Source organism: Gastrolobium bilobum, unplaced genomic scaffold (assembly GCF_033153095.1).
Source record: "Gastrolobium bilobum isolate Gb01-03AN ecotype WA unplaced genomic scaffold, APGP_CSIRO_Gbil_v1 utg10976, whole genome shotgun sequence".
In the NCBI taxonomy this organism is placed as follows: Eukaryota; Viridiplantae; Streptophyta; class Magnoliopsida; order Fabales; family Fabaceae; genus Gastrolobium; species Gastrolobium bilobum.
The window spans coordinates 23,024-48,630 of record NW_026898924.1 but is presented as its reverse complement, the minus strand read 5'-3'; the positions used below and the strand labels follow the sequence as shown (position 1 = coordinate 48,630).

The window sequence follows — 25,607 nt, the reverse complement described above, 5'->3', positions numbered from 1 at the left end:
GAACCGTTCCAGGTAAATGGAGTTTGGTATGATCTAAGGCCACCACAGAATACCCAAAGTTTCCAGAGGAATCAGAATGGCGCCCAAGGGAGCAACTTTCATAGGTGAAATCAAGGGGGAGGCTTGGATTATAAATCCAACAATTACCTGTAACCTCCTTCTCTTCCACATAAAGAGCCATCAGAATTGGAGAAAGTAATGTCGCAGCTTTCCAAGACCACAAATGATCATATGCAAACCACTGATGCCTTTATAAATGAGACAAGAGCCTACCACAAGAACAAGATGCTTCCATCTGGAACTTGGAGAGTCAGATAGGCCAGTTGTCTAGGCAGTTAGCTGAAAGAGCTCAAGGGAAGTTCCCTAGAGATACTATTGTGAATCCTAAGGAAGACTGCAAATCCATTGTAACTAGGAATGAGATTGTGATTACTCCTCAAGACAAGCCAAAAGTGGTTCAACAAAAGAAAGTCAATGAACCATTAATTGAGCCAGAGCGTGAAAAAGAGGTGGAAACACATGCAAGTGAGAAAGGAGAACCTGCAAGGCAAGAAAAAGAAGAGGCAAAGGAGAAATATGTTGAAGCTCCAAAGAAACCGATGGATTTTTCTCGGTTTGAGAAACCTCCTTATCCTATGAAGCTCAAGCAGCAGGCACAGAAACAACAGTATGCCAGGCTTTTAGATATGTTTAAAAAGTTGCATATTAATATTCCTTTTGCTGAAACTTTAGCTAATATGCCTAACTATGCTAAGTTCATGAAAGATTTATTGTCTAGAAAGCATAATTTGCAGGATTGTGAGATAGTAGCACTTACTAAAGAGTGCAGTGCCATTATATAGAAGAAGTTCCCACCAAAGCTTCGAGATCCTGGGAGTTTCAACATCCCAATTGCGATAGGCAACACCAATGTTGGCCGGGCACTTTGTGATCTTGGGGCAAGCATCAATATGATGCCATTGTCAATATGCAAATCATTGGGAAATTCTGAGTTGAAGCCAACCATGGTCTCTTTACAACTGGCTGACCGTTCGTTAAGGAGAGCTAATGGAGTCATAGAAGATGTCCTTGTCAAGGTTGACAAGTTTATCTTCCCTGCCGATTTCATTATGTTGGATATGGAGGAAGAGAGTGAAATACCTTTTACTGGGAAGGCCGTTCTTGGCCACAACTCGAGATATGATTGATGTAGAACAAGGAAAGCTCGAGCTACGGATGAATGATGAGACAATCACTATCAATGTGTTTGATGCTATGAAAAACTCATCTGACCAGAGTGACTGCTTCAGACTTGATGTGTTTGACGAAGTAGTCAAAGAAGAGAAGATTGATGATCAAGAGCTTGGAGATGAGTTGGAGGCTCTAGATGAAGTTACTCCACAAGAAGAGCGAGATGTTGTCTTTGAGGTGCTAGAAAAGAAAGAAGATAACTCAGTTACATTGGCACCAAAAGTAGAATTAAAAGAGTTACTTGAAACTCTGAAATACGCCTTCTTAGGAGATGAAGAACAATATCCTGTTATCATCAATAAGGAATTGTCTTATGATGAAGAGAAAAATTTGTTGGAAGTACTCAAGCAGAATAAGACAGCTACCGAGTGGTCTATTTCTGATTTGAAGGGCATAAACCCTTCTTTCTGTACTCACAAGATCCTCATGGAAGACAATGTCAAACCAGTGAGACAGCCTCAGAGGAGACTAAACCCCACAATGAAGGAAGTAGTCCGCAAGGAAGTGATGAAGCTCATGGATGCTGAAATGATTTACCCAATTTCTGACACTGCATGGGTGAGTCCAGTACAGACAGTTCCAAAGAAAGGAGGAGTAACTGTTGTGAAAAATGATCAAAATGAGTTGATTCCCACCAGAACTATTACGTGCTGGAGGATGTGAGTGGACTACAGGAGACTAAATGATGTCACAAGAAAGGATCATTTTCCTCTTCCCTTTATTTATGCTTTTTATTGCTTCTTGGATGGTTATTCCGGCTACAACCAAATTCCAGTAGCACCAGAGGATTAGGAGAAAACATCTTTTACATGCCCATTCGGAGTTTTTGCTTACAGAAGGATGCCATTCGGCCTCTGCAATGCGCCTGCGACATTTCAATGGTGTAGGCTCTCTATCTTCTCTGATATGGTAGAAAAATGTTTAGAGGTGTTTATGGATGATTTTTCTGTATTTGGTTCCTGTTTTGATTCATGCTTAGTTAATTTAGCTAAAGTTTTGAAAAGATGTCAGGCAACTAATCTGGTATTAAATTGGGAAAAGTGCCACTTCATGGTACAAGATGGTATAGTGTTAGGCCACAAAATCTCTGAAAAAGGCATTGAAGTTGATAAAGTTAAGTTGATGTTAATTGAAAAACTTCCCCCTCCCGTTAATGTTAATGGTGTGCGAAGTTTCTTAGGCCATGCAGGTTTTTATCGGAGATTCATCGTGGATTTTTTGAAGTTGCAAAGCCTCTTAGCCAACTGTTGATGAAAGAACAAGACTTCCTTTTTGATGAAGCCTGCCTCAATGCATTCAATGTGTTAAAGGAAAAGCTTACCACGGCGACTGTGATGACAGCGCCAGACTGGAGTCTTCCGTTCGAACTCATGTGTGATGCGAGCGGATACACTATGGGTGTAGTACTTGGTCAGCGTAAGAACAAGTTGTTACATGTCATTTACTATGCTAGCAAGGTCTTTAATAAGGCACAAGCCAATTATGCCACTACTGAAAAAAGAGATGCTAGCAGTTGTTTATGCATTAGATAAATTTAGATCTTATTTGATAGGTTCTAAAGTTATTGTATTTACTGACCATGTTGCTCTTAAGTATTTGATGACCAAGCAGGATGCAAAGCAACGTTTGCTGCGTTGGATGCTCTTGTTTCAAGAGTTTGACTTGGAAATCAAAGACAAAGCTGGAGTGGAGAATAAAGTTGCTGATCACTTGTCTAGGATTCAAGATAAGAACTTACAAGAAGGACCTGAAATTGAGGTCAATGAGTCTTTTCCTGATAAGCAAGTGATGGCAGTAATTATGCATCCATGGTTTGCAAACTTTGCAAACTACAAAGCTGTTGGGTCGATGCCTGATAATCTCACTTGGCAGCAGAAAAAGAAATTCCTTCATGATACAAGGAGGTACCACTGGGATAATCCTTTTCTTTGTTTTCAAGGTGCTGGTGGTGTTATTCGCAGGTGTGTAGCTGAATTCGAAATGCCAGATATTTTGTGGCATTGCCATGCATCTGATTATGGAGGACATTTTGGAGGCAACAGGACTGCACAGAAGGTGTTGCAAAGTGGGTATTACTGGCCTACAATTTTCAAGGATGCACGAGAGTTTGTAGAGAGATGTGATAAGTGCCAGAGGACGGGAAACATAACCCGCAAAGATGAGATGCCTCTCAACTGCATACTAGAGGTGGAATTGTTTGATGTTTAGGGGATTGACTTTATGAGACCATTACCTAAGTCATATTCTAACCAATACATCCTGGTTGCTGTGGATTACGTGTCCAAGTGGGTAGAAACGGTTGCTTTACCTACTAATGATGCAAAGGTGGTAGTTCCTTTCTTGCGAAAGAACATTTTCACCCGCTTCGGCGTTCCTCGTGCAATCATCAGTGACGGTGGCACTCATTTCTGCAGCAAGCAGTTTGAAAGCTTGCTTACTAAGTATGGCGTCACTCACAAGGTGACGGCTGTCCCATACCATCCTCAGACTAGCGGACAAGTCGAAATCTCAAATAGAGAGCTGAAGAGGATTCTGGAGAAGACAGTGGGCAATTCAAGGAAGGATTGGGCTAAGAAACTAGATGATGCACACTGGGCATACAGGACTGCTTTCAAAACACCAATAGGTATGCCACCATTCCAACTGGTGTATGGTAAGTCTTGTCACCTTCCTGTAGAACTAGAACATAGAGCTTTGTGGGCTATTAAATTTTTAAATTTTGAACCATCAAAAGCTCATGATAAGAGATTGTTGCAATTAAACAAGTTAGATGAGTTCAGGTTAGTAGCTTATGAGAATGCCAGGATTTACAAAGAAAAGACAAAGAAGTGGCATGACAAAAAGATTCAACCAAAAGATTTTGAGCCAGGACAATAGGTATTACTATACAACTCTCAACTGAGGTTGTTTCCAGGTAAGCTTAAGTCTCGTTGGTTTGGTCCTTTTGTTGTTAAGAAAGTATTTCCATATGGTACTGTTGAAATCTCACCTCTAAATGCTGAAAGACCTTTTAAGGTCAATGGGTGTAGATTGAAATTATATCATGGAGAACAAGTAAGTAGGGACACAGTTTCTGTCCCTTTGGCTTCACCTGAGGCGTAAATTATTCTCGTCAGGCTCGAGACGTTAAACAAACGCTTCTTGGGAGGCAACCCAAGAGTTTCGAGTCATTTATTTTATTTTTAGAGTCATGAGATAAATGGTAAAGAGGTATAGTTAAAAGTCCTTACTCATAGCACTAAGTTGATGTCACATGCATCTTGGGAGCAAATCCATTTAAAAAGGGAATTGTGAACTCACGCTAATTGTAAGAATCTGCACCGTTAATTAAGGAAGTTAATTAATTAATTATGTGAAATTAGGAAATAATTCCATAATTGACCCTAATAATTATTATGAGGCTTAAATAATTATAGTAAGTGAGTAATAATGCTGAAAGTCACTTTTCTAACGAAAAGTGCAGATACCGGTTCTGCTACTCGGTATGATTGCGTACCGATGACGTATCCCAGAAAATTATAAATATATGTCACTAGAATAATATATAGGAATTGTCAAACAAGTTTCAAGTCAAAATAATGAGAACTAGTGCCAGAACTGATACTGGCTATGGAAAAGCGCATACCGAAAATGTGCTGCAAAAAATAAAATAAAAATATGATAAATCTTAGAAAAATGAGTGGGTTCAGAATCCTAAGTTTGGGATTAAAATGCTAAGCATAGAAATTAATGCTAATACTGTGTGTTTAATGACTTAAACCTCTATAAGTACATAACTTGGCCCAAAACCCTAGGCACCTTGCATTCCTACGTGACTTGTTGGAGTTGGCTGTTATTGTGTTTGCTTTCAAGATTTGGAGGCATCATCTTTATGGCATGAATATCTGTTGCACTGCAAAGTTTTGGAACTTATACTGTTAAATGCTTTTGAACTTATATTGTTCGTGTAAGTGAGCTTGGGGTGGAAGATCCTCGAGGACCCCTTGTCTTACTGAGATTTCTTTTTAGAGATCTCACTCCACGTTTGGGGCACATATTTCAGGTTCAGGTAATGCGGGGGTTGAGACCTCTGGCGGCAGGAGGCCGGAGCTTAGCTGATTATATATGTTGTATGCTGACATGACTGGATATTGGATGTTGTTTATGTTTTCTGGCCTTATATTGATATTATTGTTGAGACTGCTGTGGGGCTTGTTGCCTTATTTAGTGGGACTTTATGTTTAGTTGCTTCCAGTTGTAATTATTGATGTATCAGGATATTGTCCGGACTACGTGTTGTAAATCCGTGACTTAGATACTCACATTTATGTTATGAGGTATTTCAGTTAGCTGTCTTTTACAATTTACATACAAGCGATGTTTTTATGAAATGAATTAAGTAATTCAACTTGGCTAATGATAATGACGTCATAATTGAACAGAAAAAGATATTTCGTATTTTTAAATTAAGCGTGGCTTAATACGATGATATGATAACAAACCGGATATATACGGGGTGTTACACTAATCGCGTGATAATGGCGCTAATCGTGCCAGGTGAATCAACATTCCCTTAAGCTTACTGTCAGTTCACGCCAACCGCGTGGATTCAGCGCTAAATGCGTGAAAAAGGGTGGTACTCACTGTCTTACCACGCTAAAGCCGTGGTAGTGGCACGAGTAGCGCCAACAGTTTTTTCCACGCTCACCGCGTGACAATCACGCTATCCGCGTGAGAATTTGCTTCTGTTCCTGTCTCACCGCGTTATCAGCGTGGTCTTGGCGCTAATAGCGCTGGCGACTTTGGAGGGTTTACCAATACCGCGCTAACCGCCCCAACGATTTTGGAGGTTTTTTTTGAATTTCAAAATTTACAAAACCCTAACAGCCTCCCAACCCCACTACTCCTTTTTAATTCCCTTCTCCCTTCATTCTCATCCCACTACTCTCTCTCTCTCTCTCTCTCTCTCTCTCTTATTCCCGACACATCCACGAACCACCATATTCCCTCAACCTCCATCACCTAATCTTCCTTTCCTTTTCCCCCACTTCTCCACTTTCATCATAACCACCCACACCACCCTCCTATAAAACCCACGGTGGAACCACAACCCTTGGGTTACATTTGGGGATCATTTTGGGCTACATTCAAGTTGAGTAACATTTAGGGCTTACACGTTTGGGGCTTTTCTCCCTTGGGTTTCATCCTTCTTTTCTTCTATTCATTCTATGGCAGGTGACAAGGTAATAATCTTCACTTTGGTTTTGTCGTATGTGCTTTATATTGCTAAGAATGGTGATTGGTTGATTTAGATGATTTCGTATTGCATGCATATTACATGTTTGTTAAATGTTCTATGTGATAATATGTGCATTGTGTGAGGTATTCTGGGTGTTTTGGGCGATTGAGGTTTGGTTTCCATAAGCAAGTGCCTATTTTCTGATAATATGTGTTTGGGCTTACTGTCTCACCGCGCGATTCGCGTGGGTTTGGCGTGAATCGCGTCGGCGATTTCTGAGGTGAAAAGGTTTTCACTCATAGGCTGTCAGTTGTACTCAAGTCTTTATAAATCCATGAGTTGAATTAAATAACAATAAGGTTGTGTATAATGCATATATGGAATGATTGCATATGACATGGTTGTTGAATTGAATTTGATGAAGCTCAGGTATTATTCATAAAAGGCTTACATACAATGCATTGATGGATATAATTGATTTCAATTATTACACTCTATAAAGATACATGCCTTGGTACTTTTCTGGTTTTCAGGGAAAACAAACTAAAAAGGGTACAAAGGCCGGAACCAAAGGTACTGCTACATCTGGTAGCAAAAGGCCAAGAGCTTCATCCGGCTATGATGAAGATTCCCATTAATCTGTCAACGTGTACCGCGAAAGGATCCTAAGGTTTTAACACCATAAAAATGGACCCATGATTTTTAATTTTGCAAATTTCCATATTACTCTCTAAGGTGCGCACATAAGGTGTCTAAAGCATGCTGACAATTTGATTCAATTTCAAGTGAAGCTTGGTACACAATATGGTCCACCAAAGCAGTCCCATAATATTACAAGAACTATCCTCCAAGTTCCCAAATCGTGAATTTGTGCTCAAAAGTACTAGGTCCAACGGTCATCCAAAATGGCATGAACAAAGAATATGTTTTTGAATCGTTGAAGTGAATTTTATACGAATTTTTAAAGACAGCAAGGTCTGCCAGGAAAGTTATATTTTCAGTAGTTGAGAAACTTTGAAAGTATACTCTGATTTTTGTGACGAACCCGATTTCAAGTATAAGTTTTTAATTGGCATTGTAAAAGTGATTTTCAATCTCTAAAATATGATTAAAGAACTCTAATCCGCTTAGCAAACAACTCTCTTGGATGCATACAAGGGAGGGTGTTACACTAATTGGTATCTGCAGAGCATCAACAACGATATGAGCAATGGTTCCTGCCTAAGAAGGTGACACCTGAGAGGCAGATTTCCTTAGAAACATTCCCCGAGACCAGTTCCCTTTTGGCTCTAATCAAAAGCAGGAAATGGGACACACTGGCAACATTTGCAGCACCTAGCTCCAGTTTCATTCTGAAGGAATTCTGTGCAAATGTGGATAGGGAGAGGATTGACACTATCCGAGTAAGCTGGGCAAGAGGAAAAGAGGTCCCTTTTGCAGCCACAGATATTGAGGCCTTCCTGAAGACCTCTTATAATGTTGGAGATGTTTGCCGGTTCACCACGATTTTTAATAAACTTCATCCTACCACCACTCGAAATTTATATAGGGAAGATATGCCTGAGGTGGCAGATAGAGTGAGAAGGGGGATTACTGGCCTATATTCATCTTGGATAACGAAAGCAGGTTTAGAGCAAGTGCCAGAAAAGATGATAAAGCATGCATTGACTGGAGAAGCTGCATTCTGGCATCAGTTTAACAACTCTACAATTATCCCTTCTACAAACCTGACAGATGTAAATGTAGAGAGGGCAATCTTACTTTATGTAATAATGAGTGAGATGAATCTTGCCATTTCTCATACACTTTCTGACAGGATTCTCCATATCATCACAGCTGGCAGAGGCGACTTCCGCTTGGCACATTCCTCTTTGAATATGCACTTATGCATCCAAGCCGGAGTCCAGATACCGTCAGATGAACCAATGGATGTGAAGGTAGCTACAACCTTGACATATGAAATGTACAGAGAAATGCTGGTAGAAGCAAGAAACAGACAGATGATTAGAGCTGCGGAGCTGCCAGCATCTACTTTAGCTACGCGGAGTTCGCGTATGTGGCCCCGTGAACCATATGGGCCACGTCCAGAGCATATCCATCCTTCTGCTGCAGTACAGAGCACCACATCTGCAGCACCAGTGAGACCAGCAGCACCACAACATCTATATGCAGATTCCCCTGTTATCCTCACCATGCAAGGACAAATTCAGAACATGCAGGGACAGCTTGACCGTTTGACCATACGGGGTGATTATTGGACACACATGTTAGAGGACATCTGCCAAGCTACTGGGGTAGATACATCTTCGTATCAGCCACATTTTCCACCACCACCAGCACCTGAGGAGCCCATTGAGACCACAGTCCCCACTGAGCCAGCAGCAGGGCCTACAGATACACCACAGGCTGTAGGAGGGGATGACATGGATGAGTCGTGGCTGGATGGTTGATCCCCTGCTTACCATTTATCTTTAGTTATTTGTTATTTTGATGATGTTTTTACATTTCTATTTTGTGTTAAGACAATCGAGATGTTATGATGTTTAGTTATCTTCTCAGTTATGATGAATTGATGCTTTAACCCGTGTGAGTGTGTTACCTGCGCAGAAATTCTTATTCTTTGACTAGTCTAGTTTTATTGCTGGGGACAACAATTTTCTAAATCTGGGAATTGGGCGCGCCCCACATGTGGCACAGAGGAACTAGATGAAAAGACCTCTAACAGATATTTTTTCTGAATCAGCAGGGGAGATATCTGAACCCTTTTGTCTCAATTGTTGTTGTTATTTTTGTTTTTGTTTGATAGAAGAAGACTTTTGAGCAACATACCTGAATTTGCATTAGCTACTCGTGCAATAAAATGATTAAATCTTAAGGAGCATATAAGATACTGTGTGAGAAGTTACAATGGATTGAATTCTGTGTTGAAGTCTTAAGAGTTATTATTGCCCTAATGATTGAATTCTTTGTTGAGGATTACAGTTGATATGTGATGATAAGTGGGATTTAGATTCTAGTTTGATTGCACAACCGTGAGGTTTGAGCCTATACAGTAATCTTTTTTAGAGACCTCATTGTAATAATACTCTAGAACTTGATTTTTTTCTCTATATCACATGCATGATTTGAAATGATAAGGGCAATTCTTTCTTGTTAACTCATTGGCCAAATAGCTGACCTGAAAAATTTCCATTGCTAGCCCCTTTGAGCTTTGGCCTGTTGTTTCTTGTTGAATTTAACCATAAAACTCTTAGCTTATTTTCTTGCCAACACACCTTGAATGAGATTGAAGCACTGATTATATAAATTCAAGGAAAAAGTTCACAGAAATAAAGAGATAGTGAAAGCAAAAGCTGAGACCAAATAGAAAAGAAACAAAATGAAAAGCTGCAGAGCAACAACAAAGCATGAAAAGGTCAAGAAGAAAAAGAAAAGTATGAATAGAAAGGAAAGGACTAGGTGAAATTGTGTCTGAGTGTGAACAACTGAAAATCAGTTGTTTCAATCTCATATCCAGAAAAAAAAAATTAGCCACTTCCCCAAATATTCCTACCTTAGCTTAAGCCAAGTTACAACCTACAAAAACCTTTGGATCTAATTGTGCATGTTTTACATGTTCCTCATCTTTAGGAACTTTAGAATGAGATCAAGCCTATGGTAGTCTTATTGCACTGATGGATTGAGAGTTTAAACCCTATACACAGGAGTGGAAGGTGCAACAAGTATCTTGGTAAGGAGTGATTGAGCTAGATTCTAATTCCCTATGCAAAAAGTGATTTTTAAAATTTTCAACTTGAATTCACTCATGCACAACATTAGAACTCTTAATCTCCTCCATGTAGAAAATGTCATCAAGGACATAAAGTCTTCTCACAGAAATATCACTGCTGCTTAATGTTTGATTTTATTTATTGCTGGGGACAACAATATCTAAATCTGGGAATTGTTTGATGTGCCTTCAGCATATAGGTATTTTTGAGTTAAAAGGATGAGGATTTGACAGTAATTCAGTGATAAAAAGCATGATTTTAGTGAATTATTGATAATCTATTTTCAGGCACACTTTCACTCTGGTTTTATATTTCTATAGGAGGAAAGCATGGAAATAAGCTATGTGAGAACAACTGCTTCACGCGATAACAAGAGGACGGCACCAGACCAAGGAAAGAGAGCCAACATAATGCAACTTCGCGCTAATAGCATGAGCTTCACGCTAGTCGCGCCAAGCACAAGGCTTCTCCACTGGTTCACCGCGCGATTAGCGTGGATCTGGCGCTAATCGTGCGGTATCGCACTGTCAGTTTTCTGAATTATAGATTTGGATAAAAACAGAAACAGAAATCATATATGGAAAAAGATTTTGACCTGATTGAGTCATTGGATATAAAAATGAGTCAGAAACCCTAAGAAAAAAACTTATGCACGGGAAGAATACGGAGGCAGAAATCGAAGCAAGCTTTTGGATTGAAGATTCAAGCTTTCTTCTTCTCCAAATATTCTGGTTATTGTTTTATTCATGATTTCTTTTTCTTACATTAAATTGTCAGACATGAACATGTATGGTTAGTCTTTTATTATTGTGGTAAGGGTCGCAACCCTTGATGTGAACCCCTTGTAGTTTGGTTAAATTTTATATTAAATTATTTCAATTGCATTTATTTTATCCCGTTCTTCATCTTATAATTCTTTTAGAACCGATCACTCTATTAAGATTGCGAGGGTTAGGGTTTTTAGTAAGAATATTGAGATTCTAGTTCCTGACAAAGGGTAAAATAACAATTCATGTACGCACTAGGGATAGGCTACATGAATTGCAAACGTGAAAGATTCATTGATTTAACAGGCTTAACTTAAAAAAGAATTTCTAAGGGATTAGGATTCTAATAGGGTTAATAAAGTTAAGATCACTAAGGAATTAGGGCTTAACTAATTAATTAACAGATGGTGAATTGTTTGATCAATGGTTAAATTAAATGTAAACATTAATTAATATTGCAAGGTGGGGATCGTAAAGGTGTTGGCGTCTTTTACCGCAATATTCTTTTAATTATTTTCTCAATCTTAATCTGTTATTCTCAAAACTTGTTTTAAAGACATCTTTGAATTGTTCACAAGTTTTTAAATTGTTCTCACTTTTACAATCACAATTATTCTCAAATCAATTTTATTAATCCAACAAGATAGGAATAGTTATAATAACTTCGGTGCCTCAATTCTCGTGGAGACTATACTATACTCATCATTTTATCACTTGGTACGATCGGTACACTTGTCGATTTTACGCAACAGGGCCCCACGTGACTTCTCTATGTAACATAAGAGAACTACTCTCACAGGTAGGGGTGAGAGCATGTATTTGAATCTCTCCGGTACCACCTTTGGAAGGAATTTAAAGCCTTAATCCTGGACTCGCCCCGAATCGGATTAGTTGCAAAACAATGAACTGATTGGAATATCTCTAAAAAAAAAAAAAAACTACTCTAATGTAACGAACTGTACATAAGCTGTTGAAAATCAGAAACAAATTAATCTACTTGCCAAAGCAACCATGAAATACCAAACTTCTGAGAAATATTTCAAACCCCTAATTACTGATTAGAAATATGCATTTCAGAAGAGGGAAATATAGAACTTACTGTTTTTGTACATCGCATAGTTGACTTCAAGAGAGCAACAGAAAATGCCGTGAAAGCATAAATCATTTTAGCTTGGCCTTACGTAGGTGCCTTTTTGTTAGATTTTTCAGTTTTTTATTTTTATTTATTTATTTAAGGATTGATGGGAAGTAGGACTTTTTTGTTAAAAAAACAAAATAGTGGAGCTTGCAATCCTCCGCTTTGTATAAGGTAGGTGGTAAGTTGATGGTCACTTTCACTTATATATAAAAATTGTAAAAATTATCAAATGTAAAATTATTTATGTATTTTTACTCAATAACTTAACTTATTTTTTAAAAATAATTGATTTATGAGGTATCACAGATTTAATCCTTGTTATTCACATTTTAAATAAAATGAAGTTTTTTTTTTTTAGTAAAATTTATGTAGGATTAAACACCAGTATTCCGCACAGCCTCTTTGAGCACAATGTAAGTCTTTTTAAGATAATTAGTTTATAATAAAACTATTAATATAATTTCAGAAAAAAAGAATATGAGTATTGAAAATTTATTAAGTCACTAAAACAATTCAATTATGAGGATTAGGAAATAATATATGGGTATTGTAGTTATAAATCTACTTCCTCCTGCTAGCTGCTTGGAACACGAAATGGGGGCTAAGGAGAGTGGATACCTCGTCAACAAGACAAGATATATAGAAGCAAACACATTTGCCCGACTTTACCTGAATAAAAATTATAGAATAAAAGTACCCCAGTTTATTTTACTAGAAAATGAAAATAAAATAAAATAATACCTTAGTTTATTGTACAACAAGCTACCCATACTCATTTAATTGTTCATGGAATGAATAATTGTTGAACCTACCCCATTAACTAAAATTGTCAAAGCCGTTTCATGGTTACTTAACTTCCGGTTCTTTAAAATTCTTCTATTTTTTTTACTAGAACTGTTTGTTTGTTTGCTTCTTCTTCTTTTTTTTTTTGTGTGGGGTAAATCTTCACCTAGCCTTTATGTTTAAACTTCATCTTCCTGCAATTTAGGGGTGGAAAAACATATTAGCCGATCAGATTCGTGTCAGATCAAGGAGGTCTGACATATTTATAGGTCAAATTATCCAATTCGAACACAATACATTTTTGTTTATGGGTCAAAAATTGAAATATGGACATGATCGGTTACGAATCATGGATCATACGAGTTGATTAAAAATTTGATTTCATTTAAAATAAATAGAAGGAAAAAACTAAATAAAATACACGGAAAAATCATCAATATTTCAATTTTTGTAATTTTTTTTGAATAAAAAATTTGCAAGTTAAAACACGTGTCACATGGGTTAAATATTTTTGATTTATGAGCTCTCTCGTGTACTTATGGATGAAATATTTTTGATGTAAGGGGTGCTAAAAAAGTCAGGGGTCTTTGCTTCAGCTCGTGAAGGCCTGAGTTTTTATGTCTAAAATTGATTGTTGGAATCAGGCTTAGACTTGTATAAAAGCTCGTTTAATAAAAAAGTCTCAGGCTCCAATTTAAAAGCTCGGCCTTAGAGCCTCTCAGGCTGACATAATATATTAATTTTTATTTTTATTTTATATTTTTTATACTACTTGTGATACCCTCTCTTTCCTCAATCCATTTCATCCCATTTTATTAATTAAACAAACTTTTTGAATGATTTTGCTTTATATTATGCTGTTTGGATATACATTAAATTTATGAATATTTATGAAATTACTAATGTTGTTGACTGTATATTTTGTTTGGATAAATTTTTGTTGTCTTATTTTGTTTTAAACAGACTAAACCAGACTTTTGTTTTTTATAAATAAGACAGGCCACAGGCTGAAATTATATTCAGAACAAATAACAGGCTTGGTCTGGCTGACACATTTAAACACAGGCTCAGCCTTTTAAGACCAAAGCTCGGCTCGGCTCGGCCCGTTAACACCCCTATAAGCAGATCAACGTGCACAATAAAATAGTAGCGTAACCAAGATGTGATGTGTGGGCATAATGACATATAATGGAGACACTGGCAGACCCAGGTTGGGTCACATGTCCGCAAGTGAGGACATAAAACTGGTGATTTTAGTTTTTTTTTTATAGGTTTTTATTTGTATCTTGGTTCAATATTTATATTAGGAGTAAATATCCTTTTAATTCCTTAACAAAAAATACAACCCCCACTTTAGTCCCTTATAAAGAAAAATTAGTCTTGAGGTTACTAAAAAATTCAAAGTAGATCAATTTAGTTAAAATCGTGATTCTCACAAATTCAAAAAAGACCCATATTAGTCGCTTAAAAGGATTAAAATGTGTCCACTTTGAATTTCATAGGGACCATGTCACTAATTTTTTTTGTAAAGGATTAAAGTGGGGACCGAATTTTTTGTTAGAAACCAAAAAAAGTATTTACTCTTATATTAGTTAGCAATGTAGCAACGTACAAAGATGATTAAAACAACGTAGCAACGCAAATTGATTTAGGGGGAAAATGTCTGGTCAAACTATTGACTGCAACTTGTTATGGAAGCAACTAGATTATGAGCGAGTTCATAACTTTATACATAAAACGTTAATCTTAACTGTCTTTAAAAAAATATTCAGGGGCAACTAAATGTGCGGACATAAATTTTTTTTTCTGGGTCCATCACTGAATGAAGAGTGTGTACATATATAAGTTTTATCTTTTATTTATAAAATTTCCTGTGAAATTTTGGATCTCTAGTAATTTTGGGAGGTCCAATATTTAATCTATTCTTATCATATTAAGATTAATATAATTAAGAAATCTTTTCTTAATATCATCCTTAATTTTTATTTTTTTTGACCTTATCTGAGGACCTAATTCAACTCACAAATCATAACACGTGTTGCCACGCTTCCCACAATTTTTTGCGTACATCACTCAAATATTCAGTATGGGTTGGTTGTTGATTTTGAATATCAGCACATATTTTGAGAAGAAAAAAAAAATAGAGTGGAGAAAAGAATTTGCATAGTTGACCCTTGGACCCAACAGTGGCCCACAAGCATGTGCACCATGTGTATGTCAGCCATGTTTTGTGTTAAAGTAAATCCACGTCTCAACCTTTGCTATGTAATGCCAATATAGGTTTCAGCAATAGTTAAATAAGTGCATAACAATTAACACCTAGCAACTATAATGCAATCGACACTGGACATGAGATATGATACAATATGTCGACATGTTAATTTTAAAAAATATTATATTTTGACACAGTGAGACATGTTTTGATATTAAATAATATTTTTAATATATAAAATATAATTTATATTTAATACATATAAGAGTCCATAATAAGTCATATAACTAATCAAATATTTAAATTTCATAATATAAATAAAAAAAATTTCGTACTTTGTTAATTTTTCATGTCAAATTTCATAATAGAAAAAAATTAATTTATAAATTATGTTGTTATATTTAGTTAATAAAATAAAATTAAGAATAAAAAAAATGTGTCGGAGCGTTGATCGCGTGTCGGAAAAAATTGAATGCGTGTCGAAAAAACGTGTCGAAACGTGTCAAAGAGTTAACTATATGCCTCAAATGTTGACTGCGTATTAGACGAGTGTCAGAACGTATCTGTGTCAGACACGTATCCGACAAGCAAATTTTTCAAAAAAATCTATGTCCATGCTTGTTAGGTTAGCAATATACACAATGTGATTGATGTTTGTGGGCGATAAAATTATTTTTTATGTATATAAAAATATATGAAATTTATATAGAATTATACGAGCAGATTTTTCTTTGGTGTTATGGGAATACCATATTGGTACTCCTATTTTTTAAAAGTAAAATTTTTATTTCCATTTAAACGAATATCTTTATCTTTATTTTTATTTAAATCTCAACTTCTTACCTTTTTTAGAAGGATGTATGATATTATAGGAATATCAAAGAATTTTTTCATATGAGGAGAAAAAAGAAAAAAAAATATGGATTCCATATATATATATATATATAAAATAAAATTATTTCTACAAAACAATAATTCCATACATAATACATGTTACTGTTTTGTGATTACAACATTATGAATTTTGAATGGAAAAAATGGAGTAGTCTTATGTGTGTTGCGTTATTTGTCTTCTTCCTTCGGTACCAAAACCCACGTGGGTAGCCTCAACTGGTGAATAATACTGCACAAAATTTGGTAATCAAAAATAGTCTTTGATAGAATTTCCACCACTGATTATGAGACAATAGTTCTGATACGATTGGTTGTGCCAAGTGATCACAACTGGAGAAAAATAATTTATACATTAATAAGTAATAACAATTTTGGAATTGGAACAATCCTTAGCAGAAGTCCAGATCAGGTTAAGACATATAATTGGGTCAAGTTGAATGTGACATACTAACAAGCTTACGATATAAAATTTTGATATTTTGAGGGGACATTGATGCAGTATGCTAAGTTAACTAATAATTATATAAAAAATTTAATTATACACATCACCAAGAGAAAAGAAAGACCCAATTGAAAGGTAAAATACAAGGTTGAGATTTATGGGTCTTATTCTATCTGAGGACCCAGCTGGCCACCCCACAAATCAATTATAAATCAGAGGGATCATTATGGAGCATTCATGCAAAATTCATGGTTGAAAAAACAAAGGACCTACCACTTACAGGAACTCAAAGAGGAGTTGTTCATAAAAGGAGAACAAACTGTGCTAACACATGTAAAAATAGAAGAGATGGAAAGTTATGTAACATTTGTAGAATATAGACACCAGAAAAGACCAGTGGTAAGTACCATTAATCTATAAAATTAAGATAAATCATGTTATTCAATTCCCACATGGGAAACAAACCACTGTTCCTTATGCATGCTTTTTTTATTCTCCTTTTTTTCTCCTTTTCTTTTAATTTCTTTTTTTCTTTTTCTTTCTTCTTTACATAAATCCCATTTCTCTTTTGTAGAATCACAAGCCAAACAGCTCTATCTATTTTTGTGCACCCTCCATTCATTCTTTCTCAAACTCCCTACCTACCATGGGAAAACATATCAACATGGAAAATGATGCTCAGGACAATTCCTTTGCAACAATATCCTCCACTTCCACAACCATTCCCACCAACTTTACTGACACCAAAACTTCTACAACATCCTCCTCCTCCTCCTCCTCCTCAACAACAACATCATCTTCTACTTCAAATTCTAATTCATCAACCAAGCAAGACTCAAAAACTCCTTCAAATGATTCAAATTCAAGCACAAAGAAGAGGCAGAGAAGTGAAAGTGAAAGTAGCAAGCACCCAACATATAGAGGAGTAAGAATGAGAAGTTGGGGCAAATGGGTGTCTGAGATTAGAGAGCCAAGAAAGAAATCAAGAATATGGCTTGGAACATACTCTACTTCAGAAATGGCAGCAAGAGCACATGATGTAGCTGCCTTAGCTATCAAAGGCAATTCAGCATACCTCAATTTCCCCGAATTGGCTAAAGATCTTCCAAGGCCAAATAGCACATCTCCTAAGGATATTCAAATTGCAGCTGCAAAAGCAGCAAACACTGCTTTTGAAGATGTTAAGCAATGTCAAGCTGAAGCAGAACCAAGCCAAACAGAACAAGCTTCTTCTTATTCAACTCTATCCATTGACAATACTCAAGAGTCTTCAAATTCTCCTTCTACCAAAGATGATGACACATTGTTTGACTTACCAGATCTTTTCCCTGATGAAAACCATGGACTTCGCTCCTACAACTCTTCTTCTTGGCATTTATGTGCTGTTAATAGTGGATTCCGCCTTGAGGAGCCATCTTTTTGGGAGAACTACTAGAGGTTGTTTCATTGTAAAAACAATATTAAATAAGAACAAAAAAAAAAGTAACATTCAAGAGTTTAGCTTCTTATTTAGTCACTGCATTCTGCAATTTGCACAGAGAAGACCAGTTAAGGTACAGTTTCCATTTTTATCTGTAAATGGCTGTGTCTATTGCTATTTTATTTTTATTTTTTGTCTTTTTTGGTGAATAAAGGTTTAGGGTCAGCAAGACTATCTATTCCATATCGCACCAAGTCTCTCTACTACCATGAAATGCATTACTTGGGAAAATTGGAGCACATACTTCTTCTACTTTCAATTGAAAATATTAGACTGTGTAACATTATGACGTTTTGGGTTGAAATAGATTTTATATCATCAGAGCTAATGATTGATTGATCCTTGTGAACTCAAAATTTAAAAATGGTAGTTAGTGTCCGAATTTGTAAGGTTTGCAAACCTATATAATTTAAGAATTTGATGAATGTAGTGAAGCCTTTTATGTAATTTCAAATAGCTTCCGCGATAGGGGAGCGAATAGAGACTTGGAATTCGCATATGAAAAGAGAATATTGAGAACTAATTATGAGTAGTGAAATCTCACGTTGGTTAGAAATAGGCGAAGTGAAGATCATATAAGAAAAAGAATCCATGAATTTAATGTCTTACCTTTATGGAATTATCATATTGTGTTGGAAGATAAATACTTTTTCTCTTTAATTATGTTTTCGATATTATCATAGATATCCTTATTAACGTAGATTATAGAGAATTACTCTCTGTTTTTACTTTTTACCCTTCCTAATTAGGTACTTACCAATCTAATCAATTGTACTATGACACGTTACATAAAAATTAAATCTGTGTTATCAAAAAAAAAAATATATATTAAATCTGTTATTTAATTAACTTAAAAGTAGAAAGTATATATATATATATATATATATATATATATATATATATAAAAATAAATAAAAGAATGTTATACTTACAACTTTTTTTTTTACAACTTCTTACAATCATATCTTAACACCGTTGATTTTCGTCAATCAACGGTTATCATTTATTGTGAATTAATAATTAATTAAAGAGTTTAATTTGCGAAAATCATAACCATTGATTGGCGAAAATCAACTGTGTTAAGATATGGTTGTAAGAGATTGTAAAAAGAAAAGTTGTAAGTATAACGTTCCTCTATATATATTTATAGGAGAAAGATCTGTTTACAAACTTTTTTTTACAAATTACACTAAATATGACCGGTCATACACTTTTGATTGAAGTATGACCGGTCATATACTTAATGTAGTTTGTAAGAGTTTGTAAACAAAAAGTTTATAAATATAACATTCCTCATATATATATAGGATTAAGTGGATGTCGTATCACTTGACATAAGGTTTTCTCCAGTCACACATTTTTTAACTATGTACTACGAGTAGTATATAATTATAATATTAAAGTTATTTTTTAACTATATATTACGGGTCATATATAGTTATAATATTAAATAATATATTGCAAAATGACACTAATAACATAATTATGTATTATCCGTAATACATAGTTAAAAAATACGTGACTGAACAAAATCTTATATCCAGTCACATGACAAATCATTTTTCCACACACACACATGGGTAGGATTCTTTGACACATGTGTCAAACTTTGAAATTTAACACCAAATCTTAATTATTAATTTCTGTCATTCAACGGTTATCATTTACTGGGAATCAAACTTATTAATTAATTATTATTTCTCAATAAATGATAATCGTTGATTGACGAAAATCAACGGGTTAGGATTTGGAGTTAAAATTTAATGTTTGACACTGGTATCAAACAATCCTGCCCATATATATATATATATATATATATATATATATATATATATATATATATATATATGAGATAGGATCATTTGACACCAGTGTCAAATTTTAAATTTGACACCTCATCTGAGAGCAATTAGATCATAAAAGATCAACGACTCTGATTCGTAAGCATGTGACACCATTGATTTTTTGTGATCTAATGGCTCTCAACTGAGGTGTCAAAATTCAAATTTGACACTGATGTCAAATGATCCTACCTCTATATATATATATATATGTTCAATTGGCAACACAAGTTGAGTAGATAGGGAGAGAATTTAAGTTTGATTCCTCGCAAATATATATTTAGGAAGGCGCAAAAAACTTTAACTGTGACTAAATTCTGACTCAGAATTAATCTTATAGTTGAGCTTTGTAGGGTTGGTATACCAAAAAAAAATCTCTTTTTTTTCACCGAAATTTATTAATAGTAATGCTATTTTTTAATTGTTAGCCAGCACACCATGTCAGCTTAAATATGATAAGTGATTTGATTGTTTGCGCTGGACTTATTAGAATAATTACTTGACAAGATAAGAATTTACTATGTTTAGCTTAAGTATGAGAAGTGATTTGATTGTTTGTGCTGGACTCTATCAGAGTAGTTAATTAACAAGATGACATCAACTGCACATAAACATATTAATTTAATGTGTTTTGTTAAGTCATATGTTTATGTCCACCTAAAAGCATGAATATTTTTACTATGAAAGAGAAAAATTATTACAAAGATAATCATGTTGTTACCTAACTCGTACTTAACTCAAAACTCCTTGTACACCCACTTTCGTAATCCTAAAAACTCCTATGTCATGTGTGCTTTCTATCTTAATTATAACACACCTGAGTTATTGGTTCTATTTATGTAATTTTTCTTAGTCTTTCAAACTACTTAATTATATAATTACAAATTTAAATTAGTTTTATTTTGATTATTTTTACTTAAATAAAAAATGATTTATAATAAAAGATAAATATCCCTGCTCTTTAATCCGTTTTTCTTTTTAAATTTTTTTCATTTATCAGAATAAAAATTGTACTTTTAAATAACCATTAGCTATTTTTTTTCTAAAAGCAAAAGTTGATTTATGAAAGCGTTTATTACGTAAGCATGATTCCCACTTCCCAGTACATAAAGTTTTTATTCATCTATACAATTGAGCAAGATGTCTATATCTGATACATGAGCATGAGATGATTATGACTAGAGGCGATAAATGAATCACGAGTTTTTAGGGGTCTTTGGCTCGATTTGTGAAAGTCTGAGTTTACATGCTTAATATTGGTTGTTGAAACTAGACTTGGACTTATATAAAATGTCGTTTAATAAAAATGCATCAGACTCCAATTCAAAAGCTCGGTCTTAGAGCCTATCAGGCTAGCCTAGTATATTAGTTTTTGTTTTTATTTTTATTTTTTATACTATTTATAATAGCTTTCTCTCTCTCTCCTCATTCCATTTCATTCCATTTTATTGGTTAAACAATTTTTTTTAATGATTTTGTTCTATATTATATTATTTGGATATATATTGAATTTATGAATATTTAGAGAATTACTAGTCATGTTGATTGTATATTTTGTTTGCATAAATTTTTGTTATTTTATTTTTTTTAAACAGATTAAGTCAAGTTTTTCTTTTTTTGTAAATAACTCAAGCCACATGCCGATAATTATATTCATAACAGGTAATATATTTGATCAGGCTAACACATTTAAACATAGCTTTGTCTTTTAAGATGAAAGTTCGACTCGGCCCGTTAACATCCCTAATTATGGGCATGTAATAGCGTTAAAAGAAAAATCCATTTAATAGTATTATTATCATATGATGCTATTACAAATTTTTGAAAAATATAAATTAATCAAACAGGTCAACATCGAACTTAACATATTTTCAGAAGTTACCAATTTTATTCTTTGACAAAAATACCCAATCATCTTTTGTTTACTCTTATCTTGCCGTTCATCTTGCCACCAAACGCGTAACGAATCATGCCAATTGGGGGCGATATTTATTTTTTGAATGAATAACTTAATTTACGGTAAGGAATTGAATTTTTTATCATGAGATTTTCACATAATGAAGTTATATTTAAAAATTAAGTAAACGAGATCTTATTAATTTATGAATATTTATAAAAACAATTAAATATTAAATTTTCAAATAAAAAACATCTTACGAAAAATCTAACATGAAAAGATGTATTCTGGGTGTTTAATATATTATTCTTGTTTAAATTTTCTTATGTTTTAAATGTTTTTATTTAACACCTGATTTTTTCTTCAGTGCCATACCTAACCAGTATTGGAATATATTTCTACTTTAATATATTTTCAATATCGAAACTTTTTAAATACAGTAAACGTTTGGACTAATGTAACTGTGCCAAACTAGTTCTTCAAAAACGTTGCACGTAATTTAATTTAGATCCCCTTTGATAATGGATTGATGTATTTGACCCCCCTGTTTTTTTTTTTTTTTTTTTGACTTAAAGCTAGAAAACCTATGCTCTTTCCATTATTCTCCCTCTTTTTTCTTTTTAATTTTTGGTTGGAAAGATATGCTATGATACATTAAATAATCATGCCTTTACCAATTTGCTTATAAATTAATCTTTCAAACAATATCTTGTGCTAATATTAATTCCTAGAAGGATCCAGATCGAATAATTTTTTGCTTTTAAGCATCCCATTTTGCATCATGATTAATCATAAGAAAATTTATCGTATTCTCAATCTGTATAGACACACATGTAGGCACCCAAAGAAGGCGACAACATCATCTAACCAGAGAAAATATATATAAAGAAAGTGTAAATTAGCATAGCAAAAGGGCACTGTTTTCGTATTAGAATTATTCAAACCACTAAACAGGAAGTGCTAAATGACCTCACCATGAGAAAAGAGGAGAGAAAGAATTGAACACGACAATAGAATAAATAATTGAAAAGAGTAAGAGAAAAAAGGAAGCAGACCTCACTATCATATGTTCTTTATCCCCTGTTACACTATGCAATAAATAATTGAATAGTGGCCAATATTTATATATTTTGAAGACCGAATATTTTATAAGAAAAGTGTTTATCATTTTAAATGACACAACGTATATCCTTTCACTCTCACAAAGAGGTGGGACTTACACCTTTATTTTTTTGTCAACTCTCTCTCCTCCTTTATCTATCTCTTTCTCTCTCTTAAAATGACACAACTTTACATCCTTTAAAATGACACATATTTTTTCCATATTTTATATGTCACAATCGTTTTACGATTCAAAGTACAAAGATTATAATTTTCAGCTTTTCGGCACATAAGTTTTTAGTACACAAACAACAATGTTGATAAACCTGACCCACAGTTAATTTTCATACTTAACTAGCTTTCAAACTATATAAAAAAAATTATACAAGAATTTAGGATTAGACCCCAAATTAGTACAAGACTTGGCATGAAAGGTACAACAACTAAAGGAAAATGGATAATGTATCTTATTGGCTAGAACAACTCTTTTTATCGTATAACTATGACACCCAAAAGATAGAATTAACCACTGTTGCAAAAATTAATTAGACCGAACCGGTCCGGTTCAGTTAACAGATTAATTGTGCAATCAATCCGGTCTTTGATGTTAAAAGACTTTTATTATTATATTTGTTACATAATTCTATATAAATCTGGTTCAATCGGTCGAACGATTAACCCATTGACCTAGCGTTCGATCGAGTTAATTACCCGTCTAAATTTAAAAATAATGGAATCAACTACCATAAAAATGACATTATTGATTATGTAATAATTTTCTTATACCAAAGTTAAGAATTATTAGTTGTATCAGATATTTACGATTCTAACTATTTAAAAAGTAAGTAAACATTATGAAAGGACATTAATCCTGTTGATTACTTGGTGAAATTAACAAACTATTGGAAATGAGGATTAGTACAAAACGGCAGAGACACATGCTTCAAGTTTTGATTTTTTGTGGTAATATATAGTACATGAGAGAAACACGCAGCAGAAAGTATCTTTTATGTTTGGTGATTTGTCATAATCATCTGTTTAGTATTAAGCATAGTTGTTAGCAGTGTTCAACAGGTTCGTAAAATCCCACCACTAGTACTTGTTTAGAAAAGAAAGGAAAAAAAAAGTTATTATGGGCATTATATTTAGGGAAATATAATTCTCTTTTTATTGTAGAAGATATTTTTTGCAGCAATTAATTATAACTATGTATTAGAAATATAGTAAATAGATGTAATTTTAAAAGTTTTTTTTTCTTTCCTCATAAAGTTGTTGGTTGACGTGACAGCAAGAGAAAAAATAATTTTAATATTATAACTATGTATTACCCTTAGTATATAGTTGTAATTGGTTGCACAGGAGGAAAAATTTGGCAGCAACATGAAAAGTTGGAGACCCTTGTATTTATTTACAATTTTTTCTTTCTTTCTTGATACCACCTATTCTGATTTCTACTTTTTCTTCTCTTTCGATTAGTATCACACATATAAAAACCTATTAGTTGTCTAAATGTGACCCATTTGAAAACAGAAGAAAATGGTCAATTAGTCCAATGCATTATTTTGATACAGTGTCAAATTAAGAATTCTTATTTTATATTTTAATCATTAATTTTTGTCTATCTAATAAGTGCAATTGGTTTGAAATTAATAATTACTTAATTGATATAATTTAATAAACTATAATTGTTAAATAGACAAAATTAATCAACAGTTAAAATAAAAAATAAGACTTCTCGATCTTAAAATGGAGTCAAAAGATCTCTCCTCATAAAAGAGAAAAAAATCTCCAACAATTTTGTAAATTATCTGTGTGAAATTAGAGCTGTTGGAAAAATTAAAATAAGGGAAAAATATTTGTCATTTTATATGACATAAATTATGTCATTTTAAGAGAGAAATAGACACAAAATAAAAAAAATTTATTTAAAATTTAAATTAAAAAAAATCACTCACTTTCTCCCCTGTGATTTTCATGTCTTGTGTCTATATCTTTTCTAAAATGACATAACTTATGTCATTTAAAATGACAAACCCAATAAGAATCTATTTATATAAATATCATTTTTTTTTATTAATACAAGCTCACTACTTTTGCTTTCAAAATATTCTAACCCAGTTGGAATTTGACAGGGTCCTTTATTTTTTAAGGGTACTATTTTTCACAAATTTGTATTTATTTTACGCTTTATTAGTCAATAATGTTGAGAATAGAAAAAATGCGAAAAATCTGATAAATATTGAGCCAAAATATGATGACCACGTGAACCCCCTTCATATGAGAGATTTGTCCGTTATCTTTGAGGATACTACGATTCCCAATAAAGGAACAGCATATTTGTATACAATGTAATAAAGCTCGTGCAGCTTAATAAAAGTGAAGCACAGTGCACATTAAAGACTAATAATTAGAAGGGATTACTTCTCGTGCATAATAGAAGAAAAATTCTGTCATGTTAAAAATTAAATAAAGTGAGACCCATCAAATTTAAAAAAAAAAAAAAAAAAAGAAAGAAGAAATTCATATTTTTCGAGGTAAATGTAACATGACAAATAAAAATTAATCTCATTTAACATAAGAGTATAATTTTTTTAATTAAAAACTCTAAAACATTTAAGATTCAACTAATGAATAATGGAGAGAATATAACATTTTTGTAATTTGTGATTGTTTAATTAATACCATTTTTGATGAATTCACAAGGGTGCTAAATCTGAAGAACATATCGTGTGGAAAGAGGGGACAAGGTTCAGGTTCATTTTTTCTTTCACGTTGGAAAGAATGCATCTGATGCTTTTGTCTTAAATGATACATGTATGCTTTTTATGCAAGTT

At 33.8% G+C, this 25,607-nt stretch overlaps 2 protein-coding genes across 2 annotated transcripts; both read left to right on the top strand.

Annotated features, from left to right (window-relative positions):
- Window positions 1-1,215: 1,215 nt before the first annotated feature.
- On the top strand, window positions 1,216-3,438 carry LOC133285603 (uncharacterized). Its single transcript, XM_061482859.1, has 3 exons — window positions 1,216-1,889; window positions 2,420-2,646; window positions 2,783-3,438. The coding sequence occupies exons 1-3, from the start codon at window positions 1,216-1,218 to the stop codon at window positions 3,436-3,438; spliced, it is 1,557 nt and encodes a 518-aa protein (XP_061338843.1).
- Window positions 3,439-17,097: 13,659 nt separating this feature from the next.
- Window positions 17,098-17,889, top strand: LOC133285607 (ethylene-responsive transcription factor ERF039-like). The gene has a single exon (XM_061482863.1). It carries the CDS (start codon window positions 17,101-17,103, stop codon window positions 17,887-17,889), a length of 789 nt encoding a protein of 262 aa, XP_061338847.1. The 5' UTR covers window positions 17,098-17,100.
- The last annotated feature ends 7,718 nt before the right edge of the window (window positions 17,890-25,607 follow it).

What these genes read in the sequence shown, in the direction of transcription:
- LOC133285607 (XM_061482863.1), top strand. Translation starts at nt 17,101, where the DNA reads ATGGGAAAACATATCAACATGGAAAATGATGCTCAGGACAATTCCTTT.
- LOC133285603 (XM_061482859.1), top strand. Translation starts at nt 1,216, where the DNA reads ATGAATGATGAGACAATCACTATCAATGTGTTTGATGCTATGAAAAAC. An exon ending in ACTATTACGTGCTGGAGGAT is followed by an intron (nt 1,890 to 2,419) that starts GTGAGTGGACTA and finishes TAGGCCATGCAG; the next exon opens with GTTTTTATCGGAGATTCATC. An exon ending in GGGTGTAGTACTTGGTCAGC is followed by an intron (nt 2,647 to 2,782) that starts GTAAGAACAAGT and finishes CTTATTTGATAG; the next exon opens with GTTCTAAAGTTATTGTATTT.